This window comes from Myotis myotis, unplaced genomic scaffold (assembly GCF_014108235.1).
Source record: "Myotis myotis isolate mMyoMyo1 unplaced genomic scaffold, mMyoMyo1.p scaffold_m19_p_1, whole genome shotgun sequence".
Taxonomy (NCBI): Eukaryota; Metazoa; Chordata; class Mammalia; order Chiroptera; family Vespertilionidae; genus Myotis; species Myotis myotis.
Genome location: NW_023416313.1, coordinates 176148354 through 176168201, shown reverse-complemented (window position 1 = coordinate 176168201; position 19848 = coordinate 176148354). Strand labels below are relative to the sequence as shown.

Genomic DNA, 19848 nt, shown 5'->3' with positions numbered 1-19848 from the left:
TGTATCACCAGATGTCCCACCCTCCCCAACTCAGGCAATCTCTTTGTGAGAACTCAACTTGGAGATTTAAAAATCATTGCAATAAAAATGTAATATTAAAAATGCCATACTACCACTACAGCAAGTATGACAAATATGTGACATCCTGGGAAATTACAAAATATTTTCTTATCCAAAATTTGGTATTTCCCTGGTTGAGTGGCTCAGTTGGTTGGAGCATCCTCCTGTATATCAAAAGGTTACATGCAGGTTCAATTCCCAATCAGGCCACTTACCTAGGTTGCAGGTTTGGTCCTCAGTCAGGGCGCATATAGGGTACAACAAATCGATGTTTCTCTCTCTTTAAAAAAAAAAAATCAATAAAAGCATATCCTTGAGTGAGATTTAAAAAAAAAAAAAAAATGTTATCTTTCTCTTAGAGTGTTTGAAACCAAAGAGTAGAGCAAATACTGTTTTATATTTAGCCTATTCCCGAATGCCTTGTTTGTTTCTTAAATTAATTCATGGACCATGAATGGGGGGAGGAAAATAACAGGAACAACAAAGTACCCTGGTGATATGATAGCAAATACCACTTCCTAATGCTTACTCCCTACCTCAGAAAACAGCTTTATTTTCTTCTCTCTTGTGCACCAGTTGATTGCAGAGCAAGAAAATACAGGGCAACTCTGTTGTTTAATGTTGTACCATTAACTCCACCCACACAGCGCGCTTCATTCTACAACCCTCATAACTTTGGGATGAAGCATGGTGTTTTGTTGCTTGTTTACAACATAATCAGGCAACAGACACAGTACATAAAAGGTGTTACACAGCATCAGACATATCAAGAATACCAGAAATTTGTCTACTTTGTCAATAAGGCCATGCTAAACTGTACATATCAAGAAGTTCAAGGGAAGTAATATAAAGCTACTCCGATAGTTGTATACTTTTGTCCACCACATTGAACCAACATTTCGTACCTTTAAATTTAGTATTTACACTTGCCTTCCGAAGTTTGAGGATTTCATCCTTCACTCTCAATATTTCTCAGAAAGGAACACATCTTCCTGTCAAAATTATTGGATGACTTTGGCAACCTCAGGCCACCTATGAACTGAAAAGTGTTCTATGTGTTGGAGTATCCAGAATGGATCGCCCAAAAGTTCTCTTTTGGGAAAGTACCAGCCCAGTGCCCGAAATGCTGGAGAGTGGAAAGTCCTGGTCTCGGCAGGGAAATGACGGTAGTGTTCTTGGAGACAGTGTTTTCGCATGGCTGACATTAATGACAGCCCGATGCTCTGCACTCACTGAATGTTTTCATTCCAGAAGAGCATCAAAACCACTGAGTCCTTTCAAGTCATCTTCTTTTACTGCAAAACCAGAAACCATGCCGACAACGACTTTCGGTAATAACCTGTGTCCCAGCTGCAGGCTGTATTAAACGCCTTGTCATATAATTTTCTAATTTGTGTGTAGGTAGTTGTAGCAAACAACTTTGTTTATTTCAGAGCATGACATCAAAAAGCATACTTGAGTGCAGCAGCGATGGCAGTGGAATCAGAATTTCCACGAAGCCCACTCTAATTGAACGGTATGGTGAGGAGAAATAAAATATGAGGCTCCGAGTTTCCTCCCAAAGTCATATACATTATTAGGTAATGAAGCTGATTTTATTTTAACAAATGTACTGGGAGGTATGCTCCCACGTGAACATTGCCCCTTCAAGGCACTCAACTGGGGAGGCTAATAAATACTTGTGCCAAAAATGCTCACGGTCACTGCCAAAAACCCATATGCAATTCCTCTTCTGGAACTACTTTAAGCTCCTTTAGCAGTGTTTTAATATTTTCCATCGTGGCCATTGTTCTCCTGGAAAACTGAATTCGATTTTTGAAAACAACCAATAGCTAATCGTAAGAGAAGAAATCAGCCCAGGCCATTTTCCTTAAAAAAAAAAAAAAAGACTATAAAGTGACAAACTTGTCTTTCTCATCTCATTGGTACGGAGAACAGTTGCCAAAGAAGTGGTTCAAAGTAGTTTGTGGCAATGACATCACTACTTTGAAGGTCAAGCCTCATTTTGGGGTAGAGACTGATGCCAGTGATTTTATTGGAAGAAAATATTGGCCGCTAATTTTCTTCTTCCAGAAAATTAACGTGATAGATGACAGCAGTAACAAAAACAAAGGACATTTGTCCTAGCCAGTTTGGCTCAGTGGATAGAGCATCGGCTGGCCCACAGACTGAAGGGTCTCGGGTTCAATTCTGGTCAAGGGCACGTACCTGGGTTGCAGGTTCAATCCCCAGCCCTGGTCCAGGCACGTGTGGGAGGCCACCAGTCAATGTGTCTGTCTCACATCGATGTTTCTCTCTCTGTTTCTCCCCCTCCCTTCCACTGTCTCTAAAAATCAATGGAAAAAAAATATCCTGAGGTGATGATAAACAAAAAAACAAACCAAAAAAAAAGGGCATTCAAAGGCAACACAGGAGCACCTCCACCCAAGCAGTAGGCATCCATTGTCTAGATCATCCTACTCCTGATCACACACGCTTCTGGTTGGATCAGAATTACTACTCCCTGACTAACAAAATTGTACAGCACACAGTGAGTGAGGGAAGCTGAATGGAGGGAGAACCAAAGGGAAACTCCTGCCCAAAAGGACCCCAGAATGGTGACTTCCGTTGTCATAATCTATGGTAATCACTGGAGAATTCTGACTTCAGCCACCAGTTCAGAAGTCACTCAGAGGCAGCAGAGTTTGGTCCTAGGGCCGCTCGGTGCTTTTACAGCAGTCAGCACATACTTCGCTGTTTCTGGGCTGGGCAGACCTCACTCAGCCATGGGGGTCAAGACAAGGGCACACTGGGAATTCAATGGAACTGGTAGTTGTGACACAGAAGCTTTCCCCATGAAATGTCATGTGGAACTATCAATATTTCATCCCATTTCACAGTTCGGTGGTTTGGAGATACAAAAATGAGCTTTCTTAAAGTTTCACTTTTTAAGGTTTGGGAGATGTTACTGAAGAATGTAGGAACTGCTGCTTATTTTCTGGTCCCCGTGCGTTTCTCCCAGGGCTTGTCTGGGCTTTGCTGTAGGTGGGGAAGAGCAGCACACCTGCGTGAAATGCCGTCAGCCTTTCTGGAGAAACCTCGGAGTTCTTAGATCTGCTCCTCGGGGTCCTCACACCCCTTGGCCCACTGGCCACTAATACCCATTGCTGAAGTCTTTGTAGCTCACTTCCCCCAGTTCAGCAATTACTCTCTCAATACACACACCAGACATTAATTCAAATAACAGTTAATACAAATTTAAATTCCTAGAATATTAAAATACATCATTAGGCTCTAACCAGTTTGGCTCAGTGGATAGAGCATCGGCCTGCGGACTCAAGGGTCCCAGGTTCGATTCCAGGCAAGGGCATGTACCTTGGTTGTGAGCACATCCCCAGTAGGGGGTGTGCAGGAGGCAGCTGATCGATGTTTCTCTCTCATTGATGCTTCTAACTCTCTATCCCTCCCCTTTCTTCTCTATAAAAAATCAATAAAATATATTTTAAAAAAATAAAATAAAATACATCATTAGTTTAAGATATTCATTATAGTTGGCTCTTAGGGTTTTCAATTTTCTTCTACATCATCCTTTTTGCTCCCCATTTTTTGGTTATAGTTGAATAAAATGCGGGACCTGGTGAAGTCCACAGGGATGAGGAGTAGAAAACAGTGGTATCAGGTGGGACTGAGGTCTCCTCGGCCCCTTTGCCTCCCTCACAGGTTAGACTAAAGGCAGCCTGATTGCCACTTTCAAAGTCTGGTTTTCTCCATGTTAATCTCTTCCTTAAAGCCTCATTCAGGAAGATCCCTGGAATGACACAATATAAAAATCACACGGATCTTTTAAAACCATTGCTATCACTATACCTAAGATCTCCCGGCTTCATTGATGATGTTGTGTTTACAAAATGACTTGAACTTTGATATAGGTTCTCAAAAACTATTTGTAAAATTATATCCAAAGGAAACATACTTTGAACTTGATTAGGAATGTCCAAAAATCAAGAAAGAAAGGAAAGGAGGAAAGAAAAGAAAAGAATAGATTCACTCTAAAATGGACTGTGCTATCTAATTGGCAAATGAAATGTCCCTCTTGCGTACCATTCACTTCAGCAGACCCAGAACAGGAGAAAGACTTGCAGTGTCATAGATGGATGAATTCACCCTCAAGAAACATTTTGAAATATTTCTTTGGTAAGAGTTACCTGACTTGCTATTGACAATGGTAAATTTTATGGTCAGGTTATCAGTTCATCTTGCCTAATTGACAATTCAAAAAGCTGATTCCAAGAACAAGAAATTGGCTTCAATAGAAAGACTATTTGTTTATGTTAGAGGGTGGGGATGGGTGAGGACCAGTCAAGCTTATTCTTGTGACATATTTTAAAGGATATTTTAAATGAATAATTCCTGTCAGGTGTTAGCTATCTTTCTGATTATTGATGGATGTGTTTGAGGTGTGACTGATTTCTTTTTAAACAAACATACCAAGATTATGCACCCCTCCTCCCCCTGCAAAAAATAAAAATAAAAAATCCTGTCCCATTCAGAATTTCAGTTTGGAAGTCTACACACTTCAAATGCTTTTTTATAAGCCTTTAAAAAATTTTCTTTTAGCTCCATTTCTTGGAATTGCTTTCAGTGACTGCGTTGGGTCCCTTTGAATAGCAGTGAAGGCAAAATAAGGGCAGTTCATGGTGACTAGTTGGGTTAATTTTCTGGAGCATTGGCCTTAGTCCAGCCTCCCCTCTGGACACTGGCTCCCTGACATCTCACAAGGATGGCGCTTGTCTGCTGAGTATGCTTCCATGTTACCGCCAGACCCTGCTTCAGAAGTTACTTCTCTGTGCCTGATGTCCTTGGGATGGCCTTGGACTTGGTCCTTGACATATAATGCCTTAGACCAGGGGTCCTCAAACTATGGCCCGCAGGCCACATGCAAATACAAATATTGTATTTGTTCCCGTTTTGTTTTTTTACTTCAAAATAAGATATGTGCAGTGTGCATAGGAATTTGTTCATAGTTTTTTTCTTTAAACTATAGCACGGCCCTCCAACGGTCTGAGGGACAGTGAACTGGCCCCCTGTTTAAAAAGTTTGAGGACCCCTGCCTTAGACAGTGTAGCTGCGGACCATGTAGCTTGAGGTCCTAAAATGTTTTACTGATGGAGAATGTTTTCTTTTGATAAATAAACAAATAATGAGCGAAAGAGAGATGGAAAGGGAGAGGGAGGGAGAGAAAGAGAAAGAAACAGCTTACATCTGTCCTAGCACATTCCATCGACATTGTTTACCTTGAAGGGAAAAAAGTACTTTCTTCTCCATCAGTACCATGTTAGCATTGTGTTGCCCTGTCTCTTCTATACTGACAGGGTGTGGTATTAAAAAGAATTCTCTTTGATTGGTAGTAGTAACCATTGTGGTGTGTTTTTTTGTTTGTTTTGTTTTGTGTGTGTGTTTTAAGAAGACAAAAAAAGGAGGGAGCAGGTGTATTGGAACAGAGTGCTCTACTCCAGTGAATACTCTGCCTGACCTTTCACTCTAGACATGATGAGAACACTTCAGGGTGCTCCCCTTTCTAAACCAAAATGTGAGAAAATAGGCGAATTGGTTGCCAGGTGAGCTTCTCTTCCACTTTTTCCCACCACTTCTCCCTGACTAGATGGCACCTGGTGGATTTTGCTGTAAAAAGATGTGTCTACTGTTGGGGAGGTGACAATTTGACTCACTCTTACTCATCAAATGGCAGTGTGAGATAGCAGGCCCAGGTCTGCAGCACTTACCCGAGAGCAGATGAGGGAGCTGAGCCCTGGAGGAAGGTGTCACAAAGTGTGACAGGTGTTTTGTAAAAGTTGCTCATTACACAGGTAGAAGCCTCCTAACCTTAGTCCAGTCTTTTCCCCACTTCACCACACAGCTCTTAGAGGTCTCTCTCTCTCACTTCCTCCACGTACCACCTCTCCAAGAGGCCAGGCTGTGGGCTTTCCCACAAAGTGGGCAGCTGACATAATGCGCACTGGTTTCTCCCAGTCATGCTTTGTGCCTGCTGTCGCTTCTGTTAGGCCTCTGCATTAGAAATAAAGCTGCTAAACTCCAAGTCTTCAACTAAAAGAAACATAACGACCTATCCCTCTTCATTCTTCTAATAATCCCTCAACTCCAGTTGCAGCTCTTGCCAAATACCACCATCCTTAGAAGATAAATGTTGGTTGCCTTGGCCAGTGTGGCTCAGTTGGTTGAGTGTTATGCCATGCACCGAAAGAAAGATTGCTAATTCAATTCCCAGTCAGGGCACATGCCCAGGTTGTGGGCTCATTCAGAAGGCAGCAATCTATATTTCACTCTCACATAGTTGTTTCTCTCTCTCTCTCTCTTTCTCTGTCTCTCTCTCTCTCTCCCCCCCTCCCTCCCTCCCTCTCCCTCTCCCTTCCTCTACCTCTAAAAATCAATTTTTAAACATTAAAAAAAGATAAGTGATGATGATAGCTAACATTATTGAGCACTTACTATGAGCTAGGCACTGATTCAACAGGCACTGTATTTGGGCATCATATAATAATGAGATAATGAGGTAGGGATCCTTTTCAAGGTGAGGAAGATCAGGCACAGGTTAAGAAATCTCCTCAATTTCTCGTGACTAGTACGTGACAGGCTGGGATTCAACCCCAGGCTCTAGAGCTTACAAACTCAATCTTGACACTTTACCTTCAAGATTGTACTCAACTCCTTTCAAAAAAGTTTTCTCTTCCATCCCTAATTCGTACACAGTGAAGCTAATGTAACAAGAGGAGGGGTGCTGGCAGGCTCTATGTACCTTCTGCATCCCTGATGCTAGTCATGCAGGTTCTCAGCAAGTGGTGGTGGGACTGGCAGCTAGATGGAGCTGGGTGTGAGTGTGTGAAATGTGTGATGTGTGTGTGTGTGGATGATGATGATGATTTAAGATGGTAGCAGCCATTGGCATTAAAAGGGACCTGCTATTCTGAGCACCTGCTGGGACAGTAAGATGTGCCTATAGCCACTGCCACTGTTAGCCATCAGACCGTGTTTCCTTCTAATGTGAAGTGTGCCACTGTCACTTGTGAAACGCACTTCAAAACCTTGTTTTACTGAAATATCAAAGTGTGTGAATGGTGCGCTTTTACTGCAAAGTAGGAAGATGCACTTATTCCAATGAGAATGTCACACTCACTCACTCACGAGGCAGACACATTGCCGAATGCTGGAAGGCTGATAGCAGGACGTTCAGGATGGGTCATGAAATGTTTGCAGGCAAGAGAAGCTCCTTGGACTCCAGGAGTAGAAACTGAAAATGGGATGATGTTGCAAACCTTATTTTGCTATCTTCGCATGGCTATGGCATTCTTACCTCACCTCCAGGGCATGACTTACATAAAAATAGGTAGCTTCAAGATAAACACCCAAGATATACATTTCCTTTGTTTGGGGGAGGGGGATGATATTTCTTAGGTGTTGTAGTCTGTAAATTGATGCTTAGATGTCAGACCTTCTTAAAATAAATCTGTCAGTCTCTTACCTTGGTCCAGAGCATTCCTTCTCCTCATGTCTCACAGCTGCTTAACGTCCCCAAGGCGCTGCTGCCTTTTTCTATCTTTCCCTTTCCTCTGAAGGCACAGCCTCCTGCTCTGCTTTCTCCCCGTTGGCATGGGCCATAGCAATACATGTGCATCAGATTTCAGCAAGCATTGTTATCTGTTTTCTGATTGATCTTATATATTTTCATTAAGAATGAAAATGTTCCTCTAATAAGCAAGTTTAAAGAGCATGTGTTTAGAGAGAGTGTCAGAGCACACTCCTCAGGCCATTTGTCTGGTTATTCCTCAGCCTGGCCGCCTGCCTGTCTTAGAAAAGCATTATGAAAGAGAATTTTCAAAAAATCAACAACATTGAACTGCATTCCTGAGGTGCATCTTTGATGTATTTATTTGAAAACTTAGAACTCGCCGTGTCTATTGTTTTTATGTCATTGGCTACGTCCTGGAAATTGTAGGTTGAGAACCTAGTAGAACTTTTCTTCCAGGGGGAGTTGGTCACTGATCCTTCAAGATCCTACCGCCTTAAAATGATTAATATGGCAACACCTACCTGGTACACTTCTCTTTCTGGCAAGTCTAAGTAATTTGCTTGTGATTTTTAATAAGACCAGACCCTTCCCTGGTCTCTTGCCCAAAGTTCTGTTCTCCCAGTTAATTGTAGGGAGACTTTGTGAAGTGGGAGAAAGCATTAAGTGGGAATCTGGGCTGTGGGGTTATCCTCTTAACCATCCTCACCCACTAAAATGGCCTGTAGACCAAGAAGGTTTTGGTTTCACCAGTCTATGACTATGACTATGGATCTGTTGTCATTTTAGTCCTCTGTGGCTTAATACAGAGAAGTGTGAATGTATTTTCAAGGTTTAAAGTTATAATTATTTCCAATCTTTTGCCATGAATTCAAACTTAATTTGGTTGGGGAATATTTCTTAAGTGATCTATTCAATGAACAATAACTGATCTTCAAAAAAACCATCCAAGCGAATGGAAAGAAGCAATGGGTTCCTTTACCTTGTAAGCTTTGGTGACTTAACCTAGATTCCTGTTATTTTGACCCACTTCTGCATCTCTGCATCCAGCTGACTTTTGTGATGGCACTATAAGTGGTCATAGAAATTGTGCAATTGGAATTAGCAATCAATGGCTGACTTTTGAGGTAGAAGACTTTGGCTCTTTAAGGAGTATTCCGAGGCAAACAGAATGTTTTGAATGATTTATTCAGTGAACTGTACTGATATATGCTAAGCTATATGCTGTATGCCATACTCATAGAAGTCATAGAACTAATATAGATTTAAATAAATGTCCTATTTGTTATGACTCATTTCTGTGTCAATACATTTTCCTGTCTTTGGACTTGTAATTGAAGCACCAGGTTTGTTTATCTTTTTATTATATGTACCCATTTAAAAAAGTAAAAGCCTCTAAATAGAAGTACCAAGATTGTACAATGGGTATAGCTTGAGGTATGCATAGGCAGATGCAAAGATAAGAGAGCTATAAAATGGAGTGGTTATCTTCTTGGGCTTAGATATGAGAACTTAGGGGGAATTGTGTAAAGGAAGGTTATTTCATAAAATGCAGTAAAAGTAATTCTGATGCGTTTGGCTACGCAGAAATGAGATAAGATCTCCAGATTTGGTTTGGTTTTTAAAGATGTTCTTTTCTGTTGTTGTGAAAAACAGACTCTGAATGATGAAAGCAAAGAGCTGACTGACCCCGTTGCTCTCAACTGTGAGCAAAGGAAGACTTAACCTAAATGTGGCAAAATTGTTCTTGTTAAGGGGAAAAAGGTATTGGTATCTAGATTGATTGCTAGATAAGATTAGAGGCAGTTCTGTGACTTTTTTTGTCTAGTACGATCCAGAATTATATAAGGGACACACACCCATAGTTGGAAAAGAAGTTACTGGGAATTTCCCTTCAGCAGAGTCTAACCACTTAGTACTAAAAGTGGATTCTCTTTCCTGCTGATATGAAATGACAGTTAACCCACACTGAGAGGTTCAAGAGGAGGATTTTTATTAGATGCTTCTGATCTCAAGGTCCTAGAAGATTTTCCAGAATTATATATGGGAAAAAAAATGCAGTTAATTCTAAAATCTTAGAGGGACCTTATTCCAATTGGGAGTAATTTGGTCAAATGGCCAGATACCTCTGTCTTGGTCCCTGATTTCTCAAAACCCCACAAATTCTCAGCAACAAATATGTTTCATTGTTTACAAAGGCAATAGAGATGTTAAATTGAAAAACCAAAAAAGAAGAAACTACTCGTATTGCTGATCTTAATGGCATCACCTTCTATTGGATGATAATTTATTCTAGATTTGACGCACTGGATAAGCGAAGTGAAGTTGGGAAGCTGCTTCTCTTGATATTCAATTAATTTATTCAAGGCGTTAGTTGGTTACTACCTAGTTACCCAAAAAGGTAAAGAGTCAATTGCCTTAAATTTAGGTATTTTTGTGTATAATTGTGTAGTAGGAGAATTCTAGAGAGAAATGATTCTAAAAATCAAAGTTATCCATTGTTCCTCTATATGAAAAGTCTTCTTTCTCTCTGATTTGACAGAATTTCCCTGTCTAGGGACAAAGAACTCATTTGTTTTTGGCTTTTAGCAGAGATACATATGCATCAGGGAATGTGAGTCAGTTTCTCTGGAAAGCTTAATCTAGTAGGGATAGAAGCATATTACAAAGGATTAATATTCTGTTCCCATTGTCAGAACTGGCTGCATATTCTCAGAAAGCCACATGCGAAGACGTGCCTGTTGTCCTTATGCTTCAGAGGTTTCCTGCAAACACAGCTCCGCTTTCTTTGAATTTCGATGGGGCATTCTGGCCCTGTGTTTTAACTCTTACGCGCCTTTGCCTGTATAAAGACTGAAGGGAATACTCGAAGTTCCAAAACTCCAATTTTGTCTTTTATTTTACATCTGTTTTATTTGCAAATGCTTGACCTCTCAGTTGTTTAAGGCATGCTTATGTGTCTGTATCAATGATTTTTAAAAAGCTGTTGCGTTTTCAGCAGAAACCACAGTCACGTTAAAGCCTTTAAGAAGTGGTTTTAAACAGTAGGTAAGGGATAGGACTTGGGAGGGGGCCAAGTAAGGCACGGGACTTTTTTCTTTAATGTTTACAGTTTGGCAGGGCCCTTTGAGTCAGATATCAACTTAATACTAAGGCTCAAGATGTCAGAGGATGACACATATGTTTATTGTATTTATACATGGGGATCTTGCCATATCTACGATGCTCCTGCGAAACCATGCAAGCCCGGGTGAGAGTTTAGTTGAGTGACTTTGCTGGTGACAGCTGGTATAGAGAGGTGATTTCTCCTTCGATGTGCTCTTTTCCTCTCAAGCAGAGACTAAAATACTAACATCTGGATGCATTAGTCTCTCAGGAAGGCATTTTAGGAACCAACAATTAAAAAAAAAAAAAAAAAACAATAAAAAACTCAGTCTAGCTAGCAGGTGAAAATTACAGTTCCGTGTATTCAGTATTCTCCTCGTGGCAGAGCCTGTAGTGGGTAGTGAGGGTGCGGCATCCTGGTCCTTGCCAAGAATGATATGCCAAGCTTCCTAAAGCTCCCCTCCCATTTATGTAGGCCTTTTCATCTTCAAAGAGCTTTGCGAGCATTCATTTACCACCAGCTGCCTGGGAGGTAAGAATTATTCCCATTTTATAGATGGGGGAAGTGGAGATGTAAGTGACTTGCTTGAGGCCATCCAAGGAGTGGAGGGTCTGATGGAGCCTTGGAAGGATTGCCAACTCCACTTCTTAGCTGGATAGACCTCCATTTCTTACTCTCATATCATCTCCCCTTGAGTTCCCCAGGGAGATAATAACATAAATTTAAAGGCACCAAATAATCTTTAAAAGGAAAGGAACACCAAGTCTGTCTGCTTTATGGCTGGCCACCTTTACAATTATGTAGATACTAGGAAATCTAGACATAAGCCATTTAATCCTCCTGAGGTTCATTTTCCACATCTGTAGAATGGGCATAATGATACCCACCAGCTATTCAGGGTTGTTGTGAGCACCAAAATCTAAGCAAGCTAATGAGGACAAAAACTTACAGAACCCTGCAAATATCAGGCATTATTGTTGCTGCCAGAAATGACCACGAGTCTATACCAAAGGGGAAAGGCTTTTCCAATTAGGGGGCTAATTGCTTAGGTGATGTTTAGTGAGGATCAGGTACTGTCATGAAAGAATCCAAAATCAGTGGAAGAAAAGACTCGACTAAGGAAACATATGAATATCATATTTAGTATATATTTAGTGGACAAAATGGCAGAATAAGTTGATTATCCATTTGCATAGTATGCAATTGAAACTCAGCCCTTCCCTCCCCGAAGGACCATGGAACAAGCCTGGGCTGGGTCATGGGAGACATTCATGCTGCACTCCAAGCCAGGGTCCAGGATGACAAAATGAGCCAAACCGTTCGAAGCCACCATGAGATGTAATGAGAGCTCTCTGCAAACCCATGAATGGGGTGGCCAGGGCTTTCAGGGGCAGCAGCAGCAAGAGTACCCACAGCCACCACACACAGCACCTTTGCACACTGCAGAGGAGGGTGCCACCTCTAGAAGGATGGTTTGAAAAAAGGCTCCCATCTGGGCAGACAAATTAGGAAAAGGCTCCCTTAGCCAGGCTGTTCCAGCCTCTGTGGCAGGACTCACAACCAGATGAATGTCAGCCCCTACGTGTGCCCCCTGGCCTGGGCTCCACTGGGCAGGACACAATGTCCTTGGAGGTAGGAGGTGGCCAGATCAGAGGGGCCACAAGACTCTAGAAGCCAGGAATTCCCAGCATTGCTTCAGGGAAGCAGGCAAAGGCTACGCCACTCCACCATCCGGCCTTGACATGCACGCCGGGCTGTCGTCAGGCCATGCAGAGCCTTTAATACCCAGCAGTTTTGAACTGGGGATAAAATAAAGTGACTAATCCATGAAGGACTCAAGCCATTTTACCGAAAATAAAATCAAATGCCTTGGGGTTTTTCTTTTTAATCTTTATTGGTTTTCCTGCTTACAAAAGTAATACATGCTGGTTGTAAAAAATTCAAACATCAGAAGTATGTAACATAGCAAGTAAAAAGTCCTCAATATTTTCCCTCCAGAAAAGCAAAAAACAAACAAACAAGCAAACAAAAAACACTTTCAACAAATTGACGTAAAAGGTATTTTTTAAAGCAGTAGCTCTTGACCATTTTTGCAAGACACACGAAGTTACTTGCCATTCTTATGTGACATATTCTCATGGGTGTATCCAGGGTTTAGCCATTTCCTGGCAAGCCAGCAGGAACCCGCCCTGTGCAGTCTAATGCAAGAAAATATGTGATTGTGCAAGTGAGCTAGATGAAAGGTATTATTGGGGTAACCTTGGGTCCAGATAAGTTTACTTTTATATGAACCCATCAAAATGTTTAGTCTTTTTACCATTATTAACAGCAAATTCTATAGGACACACCCACCCCTGACTGCCACACGTACTGTGTGCAGCAGGCAGTTAAGTGCCAGCGCTGCAAAGGATTGCTGTGGTGGCCGGTGTGAACTGCCTGTCATATTATTTGGAGGCTAAGCAGCTTTTCTCTATCCCCGCTTTGGAAAGAGCTTACGGACTGCAGAAAATAATTTCATTTCGCTATAAGGCAGGATTTCTTATCAACAATAACAATAATAATAATGACTGTGTGTTGAGTGCCAACAATTTCTAAAAACTGCGTGATGTGCATATATATAGAATATATACTATATATATATATATATATATATATATACACACATATATAATAATCGTTTATGTGCTGTGTCATTTATATATCATATCATTGAATCTCCACAAATGAAACTGAGGTTCAGAGAGGTTAAGTAACTTTCCCAGCCTTAAAAATTGTTAAAACTTGGTATCAGTCACCTTAAGGTCAAAAACTACTTGGAATTTTGTAAAATTGAGGAGAATGACTTAGAAGGTTGATGATTACTTCCAGTTTTAAACTCGTCAGGTAACTCCCAGAAAGACATCTTGATATCAGTTCGAAATAGTACGTAAGTTTAACCAAATTACTTATAACATGTCTTTTGATCCTTGGTAATGGTTGCATACCAAGCGCAGTAATCTCCTGATGTTTGTTACTGGAGAGATTGGATCTTGGCAGTGCAGAATGGTGAGAAGGGGGAACCCTACATTTTTTTTTTAAATAAAATACTTTCTAAAATATATATTTTTATTGATTTCAGAGGCGAAGGGAGAGGGAGAGAAAGAGAAAAATACCAAAGATGAGAGAGAATCATTGATTGGGATGGAGATCGAACCTGCAACCCAGGCTTGTGCTCTGACTGGAAATCAAACCATGACCTCCTGGTTGATAAGTCAAAGCTCAACCACACTGAACTGCACTGGCCGGGTGGGAGCCCTAAATTTTTAGTTAGACAAAAGGACAAAATGTGCCCAAATTTCAGTCTTATCTCTTCCTAGCATTCTGACTTTGGACAAGTTATTTAGCCTCTCTGAATGTGTCTTCTCACTTAAAAAATGTAGATGGTCATGATGGTGATAATGATACCACCAACCTCATAGGATTGTTGAAGTAAATGCAGCAATGCCTTGCATTATAAACACAAATACATGTTCACTATTTATCGAGAGTGAAGTGATGGGTATAACTCATACTATTGTATTTTTTTTTTTTTAATTCTTTGGGAAAACAGACATTTTTTCTCAAGACCAAGATATATCCCACAATAGGTCCTGAGAAATAAATGAGGTGTTAGAATGCCAGTGCCCATGTCCTTGTCCCTTTTATAATTAAAAGCAAAAAGCAAACTTTGTGTGGAAGTGCATCCAAGGCTCAGTGACAGCCCCGCCCAGGGACCACTTGGCTAATTAGCACACTTGCATTGTCGGATTTCCTGACGCCCCGCTGCCGCTTGTTGTCAGCTCCTTGAAACTGCAGAAATTTGCCTCTGCAGGTGTGGAGCGCCTGCTTGAATTACTCAGGGCGCAGGAGAGAGCAAATTATTTAGGCAATAGAGCTGAAAATGTAGGCAAATTAGAATTTTTCATAGCAAGATTGTTCATTGTTAAGCCAATTCATGATTATCTGTGTGCTTCTTGCTTCAGATATTCCCCTACACAATAAACCTCTTTGCTGAGATGAATATGTATGTGGGCTAATTTAATCAATATACTTGTGACAGGAGTGGTGTCTGACAGAACTCATCCTTTGAAATACTGGCTGAGTTCATGCGTGCAGTATATCTATGGGCCAAGACTCATAATTTGTGTTAAAAGAAGATTATTTTGAAAAGACACAAGACTGCCTGTTGGAAAATGGAAAAGCCTGAGGGATGGACAGCAAAGGGCAAGGGGTTTTTTGCCTTTTCCCTCTTATTGGACTGAAAACTAAAATTTATGGAACTAAACTGCCTTCCTTTTGAAAAATTTGCAAGTCAATGACTACATTTTTTTTTTTTATTCTCAGTGTTACTGTTGAATTCTGTAAATTGACTAAAAGGTGGAGGGGGCGGCTTTTGTGTATTGTTAGATTAAATGGGAGGCTGAGTGCCCTGCTCCAATCTGCAAATGTTTGCTTTCTGGAAATATCAACATGTGTGATCAGATCACATTCAGCGAGTTTACTCTTTGGAGCAGGTGTATTTCAGTCATTTCTTAAAGAGCACTTGTAACTGAAATTGTCTTCTGAGATAAGATTGCTCCCCAGGAGGTAGGCTAGTAGAATAGTTTGGTCGGACCAGCCAGAACCCCTGAACCTTGCTTTGGAGAACCTTCCCATTACCATAATTACCATGAGCTTCCTAGTGAAGCTTGTTGTAATGAATTCTGATTCTTTGGCCCACATTGCCCACTGGAACTAAGCACAAATACAGTGGCTGACAGATGGCCTCCTGCTTGAAAATACAAGTTATCCACAGTGAGTATAGATGACTCACTGGCCTCCATAAATCTTGTGAAATATATCTTAGCTTGAGTGTCCTCCAGATCTGGAAGACCCTAGGCCAGTGATGGCGAACCTATGACATGCCTGTCAGAGGTGACACATGAACTCATTTTTTTGGTTGATTTTTCTTTGTTAAATGGCATTTAAATATATAAAATAAATATCAAAAATATAAGTCTTTGTTTTACTATAGTTGCAAATATCAAAAAATTTCTATATGTGACACGGCACCAGAGTTAAGTTAGGGTTTTTCAAAATGCTGACACTCCGAGCTCAAAAGGTTCGCCATCACTGCCCTAGGCCCTAGGGCAGTGGTTCTCAACCTTGGCTGCACATTAGAATCACCTGGGAATCTTTTTAAAATCCTGATTTCTGGGCCTCAGGAGCTGAAACAAGACTGAAGACCAAGAGTTTGAGAGCCTGACTCAGGCTAACAAGGACCCACCCTCCCTCTAGCTAGACCATGAGCCATTCCAATGGTGAGAGTGCTGGGCCAGAGTGGCACTCCTAGCACCACTCCTATCCCGAGCAGACCCCTCTGTATCACTGGCAGGATCACGGCAGCCATTAGCAGGCATTTTGATCATTGGCTTAAAGGTCATCATTTCACCTCTGATGAATAATCCACTAAGAACCCAGGCCCACTCAACAGAAATATGCCATTTTCCATTTGATCCAGGCACAGTTTTACTCAGTGTTCCCAATAGGGCCTGCCCAGGGCCTTCATCCTATATAATAAAGAGGTAGTATGCAAATGGTTGTTACAGCGTGACATGTAATGACGGATCATCAGGAGGGCAGGGCTGCGAGCTACAAGTGGGGAGAGCTATGAGCGGCAGTGGGCGGGGCAGACAGCTGGGGCAAGCGGCAGTGAGCACCTCTCGCATGGGCCACTAGTAGCTTATAAAGGACTAACTAGATGTGTTGATCTCTCCATTGTTAAGATAGAATCAGGATAAGGCTTGAAAAGCCTGTTTAGCACTAGTGCTGCTTTAATTGCATCAGATAATTTTGATGCTGACTTGAACCCACAGGGCCTAACCAGGTTTGCCTATGTCTAATTTCTGTGAGTATAGATTGAGGTGAGATATTCGCAGAAGCAGCTTGGTTCCAGTCTTCTTTATTCCACGTATAAATTTTGTTTAATAGATGATCCAAGTACTTTGTGTTGCCTAATTATTCGATTCCTTAGGGGTCAGGGTCGGGGAGGCAGGTTCTCATTATAGACTAGTTAATTCAGATGGGAAAACCCAGGCAATAACTCTCACCTGATATCACCTTTCAGCTACCCCTTGGCTTTTGTGAGTCCCTGAAAAACGTTGGGCGTTAGCTATCTCGTCTCCAGTTGCAGACAATCTGTAGCAAAAAACTTTGCCTCGACTGTATTAGAATATTGGAGGGACCACAAATGTGAAACATTATTAGGTTTCAGATTTCATAGAGAATTTTCCTAGGTGCTAAGGATAAGGAGGCAGACTTGGAGGTGATCATTTTTGTTAAATGAAACCTTATAACGTATTAAGTTGTATAACTCACAAATAGACATATTTGACAGTGTACAAAGACAGCGTTATTGGGTTTTAGAAAGCTTCAGGATTATGGAAAATATATTGGACATGATATTTTGAACCATCTCTAACTCTGGACAATAAAACTCAGTATCTCAACACTAAAAGTGACTCATAGGAAAAGGACTCTGATTAGCTTGCACTCCCTGGTCAGTACTTGTACTAGTTCCCTTGAAAGGAAGTTAGCAGGCACACATGCTTTATAATGAGGTTAAATCCAAGAATTTCATGTGTGCTGTAATTGTTGAATACAACATCACATGAAATTCAAAGTAAGTGTTGTGGAAATTATCCCAGGATATGGGATTACATTGGAAGAAAGAGTGGGCTGTGTGTAAATGTGTTACTTATATCCCATAACTTACATCATTGCTTTGTGTAAGGCATGGGGCCAGATAGGAGCTATATGAAAATGAAATACACTTGGGCACTTGGCCTTTGTGTTTGTGTGTGTGACTTGTAGATAATCTGATATGATATCCAGTAATGAAAACCATGGAAAATAAACCTACCCTAATGGAACATTCCAGGTAGACTGGTGAACACTGCCATCCCGTATATACACCTCAGTGTGGTTCTCTTTTTTTTCATATACAAATTTTATTTCATAGTTGATCCAAGTACTTTGTCTTGCCTAATTATTTAATCCATTGGTTATTTTTTAATCCTTAATTATGCTATGCCCAGCTCTGCTCAAGATACAATGTGTTTGCTTAGAAATGTATGTTGTTATATTTGAGAACTTTGGTGTCATATATATAGATAGATTGATAGATAGATAGATAGATATAGATATATATATATTTATTTTTAAAGCATGAGGCATCTTTAAGTAATCAGTTGGATAGAAACACAAGCGTGCTATACCAGGAAATCAATTTCCAAAGTAAAGAACTTAGAGGCTACTTATTCTATTTGTCAGGACTCATCATTATTAAAACCAGATAGGATATTATCTTTATGGTTGAAAGGTTTTGATCGTACACAAATGGTCTCATTTTTAACACATGGCAACTGTGTTAATTAAAAAAGGATGAGTAAGGAATTCTTAACTTGCCATCATAAGTAACATGAATATTTGGAATTGAATCATTTTCCTAAGTAGTCTTGACTTTTTGGAGCATATTTTTCTCGACCAGGCGAGCTACAGTGCTCAGCCAAGACAGATTTATGACCTTTTAAAAATAATGATGGAAAATGAGATCGGAGGAAACATCCTAGTATCTGCTTTGCTCTGAGGCCTAAACTGCGAACTCTCGGGTTCTGGAAGGCTTTGAAATGCTGATTCCAGCCTTCTTGTGGGTCCTTAAACACCTTCTCGAATGGCCCATTTTAATAACCCGAAAGCTATTATATAACGAGCAGCCATAATTTAGTCCAGGGCTCTAGGGGGACCCTCACAGTTCAGCAATGAATAGTTAATGCAGTATAATGTTTAGCAGGTTATTAGTTTTCACTATACAAATGCTGATCTGGGAACGCTTTTATAAGGTGTTTAAAAGAAAATGTAATTAACTGGTTGCGTGCTTCTATTGCAGCTCAAATTGAAATTATTCCATGCAAGATCTGTGGAGACAAATCATCAGGAATCCATTATGGTGTCATTACATGTGAAGGCTGCAAGGTAAGCCTTTTTAATTGTTGTTGTTGTGTCTATTAATGTTAGACTGTATCTTTGAAATTCTTGGTTTTTATTTCTACTGTGTCTAACAATTCAACTCCTGGGAATTTTGAGTGATGAGAAATGACAGGACAGAATATTTTGGTGTTAAATTACATGTAAAAAAAGTTACATGTTTTTTATGCCTTCCATCAAATTAACAGGAGGCTAGAGAAAGGTATTTGAGCATTGCTTGCTTGTCACTTCCAATCCCAGAATTGATTGATCTGATGAATAATCGCTGTGGTTATCTTTTTTAAAAAGAGTTAACATTAGACTTCTATAATGTCCCGTTATTAGCTTTATAAGAAGACATTTGCAATAAATTCAATCAAAATATGATTGAAATTCTTATTGTTGGCACACAGATGTTGACACAGCTGGCCAACTTATGGCAAGGCTGTTGGAAAGAACTGAGTTCTGGCTCACTTGTCCATATAGTTTTGTGCATGTTTTAATATTTTAGTGACTCAGTTTCCTCATCTATAAAGTGGGCATAACACCTACTTCCTGTCTTTTAAAACTATTCTAAGAACAGAATGAAAAACTGTAAATAAAAGTCCTTATAAACTGAAAAGCGCAATTTAAATCTAAACATTATCATTCTTATTGCTGTTGTTAATATTTTAATTTTGACTGATGCTGATTTCAGGGTAATATATACAGAACGCGCACAATATGGCAGTGGGAAATAGAGATGGTTATCCTAATCTTCCAAGACCCCCAAACCCAGATTGCCTCTGTTATTCAAATTTTAATTTATTGAGATCTAAATCCTCCTGCTTATATTGGAAGAGCCTTGAGACAGCTTACAGGATAAAACAGTGCAAAATAAACAGAAGAGCAGCTATTTAAACATGCTGAAGGCTCTGAGACCTTCGATTGCCACTGAACCAAGCCTGATTTAGCCCTAAGGCATTTTGAAGCTGAGGCAAAAAACAAAATCCACGAATTTGGTTAGCTCTCCTTTAGAGAAATTAGAAAAATACAGTGTCATAAAATTCAAAATCACCTGCAGACACAAATAACTACTGAAAGACCGCAGGAAAATTTG

General features: G+C 40.4%; 1 protein-coding gene across 3 annotated transcripts in view; it reads left to right on the top strand.

Annotated features, from left to right (window-relative positions):
- Positions 1–19848, top strand: part of RORA (RAR related orphan receptor A) — a 94774-nt gene that overhangs the window by 40742 nt on the left and 34184 nt on the right. For 2 of the 3 annotated variants that reach the window (XM_036303561.1, XM_036303551.1), the window contains exon 2: positions 18673–18758. In XM_036303561.1, coding sequence (XP_036159454.1) covers positions 18673–18758 — 86 coding nt within the window. Of the gene's footprint in view, positions 1–1078; positions 1392–18672; positions 18759–19848 lie in introns of those variants that run through there. The other variant, XM_036303543.1, reaches the window with a different exon arrangement.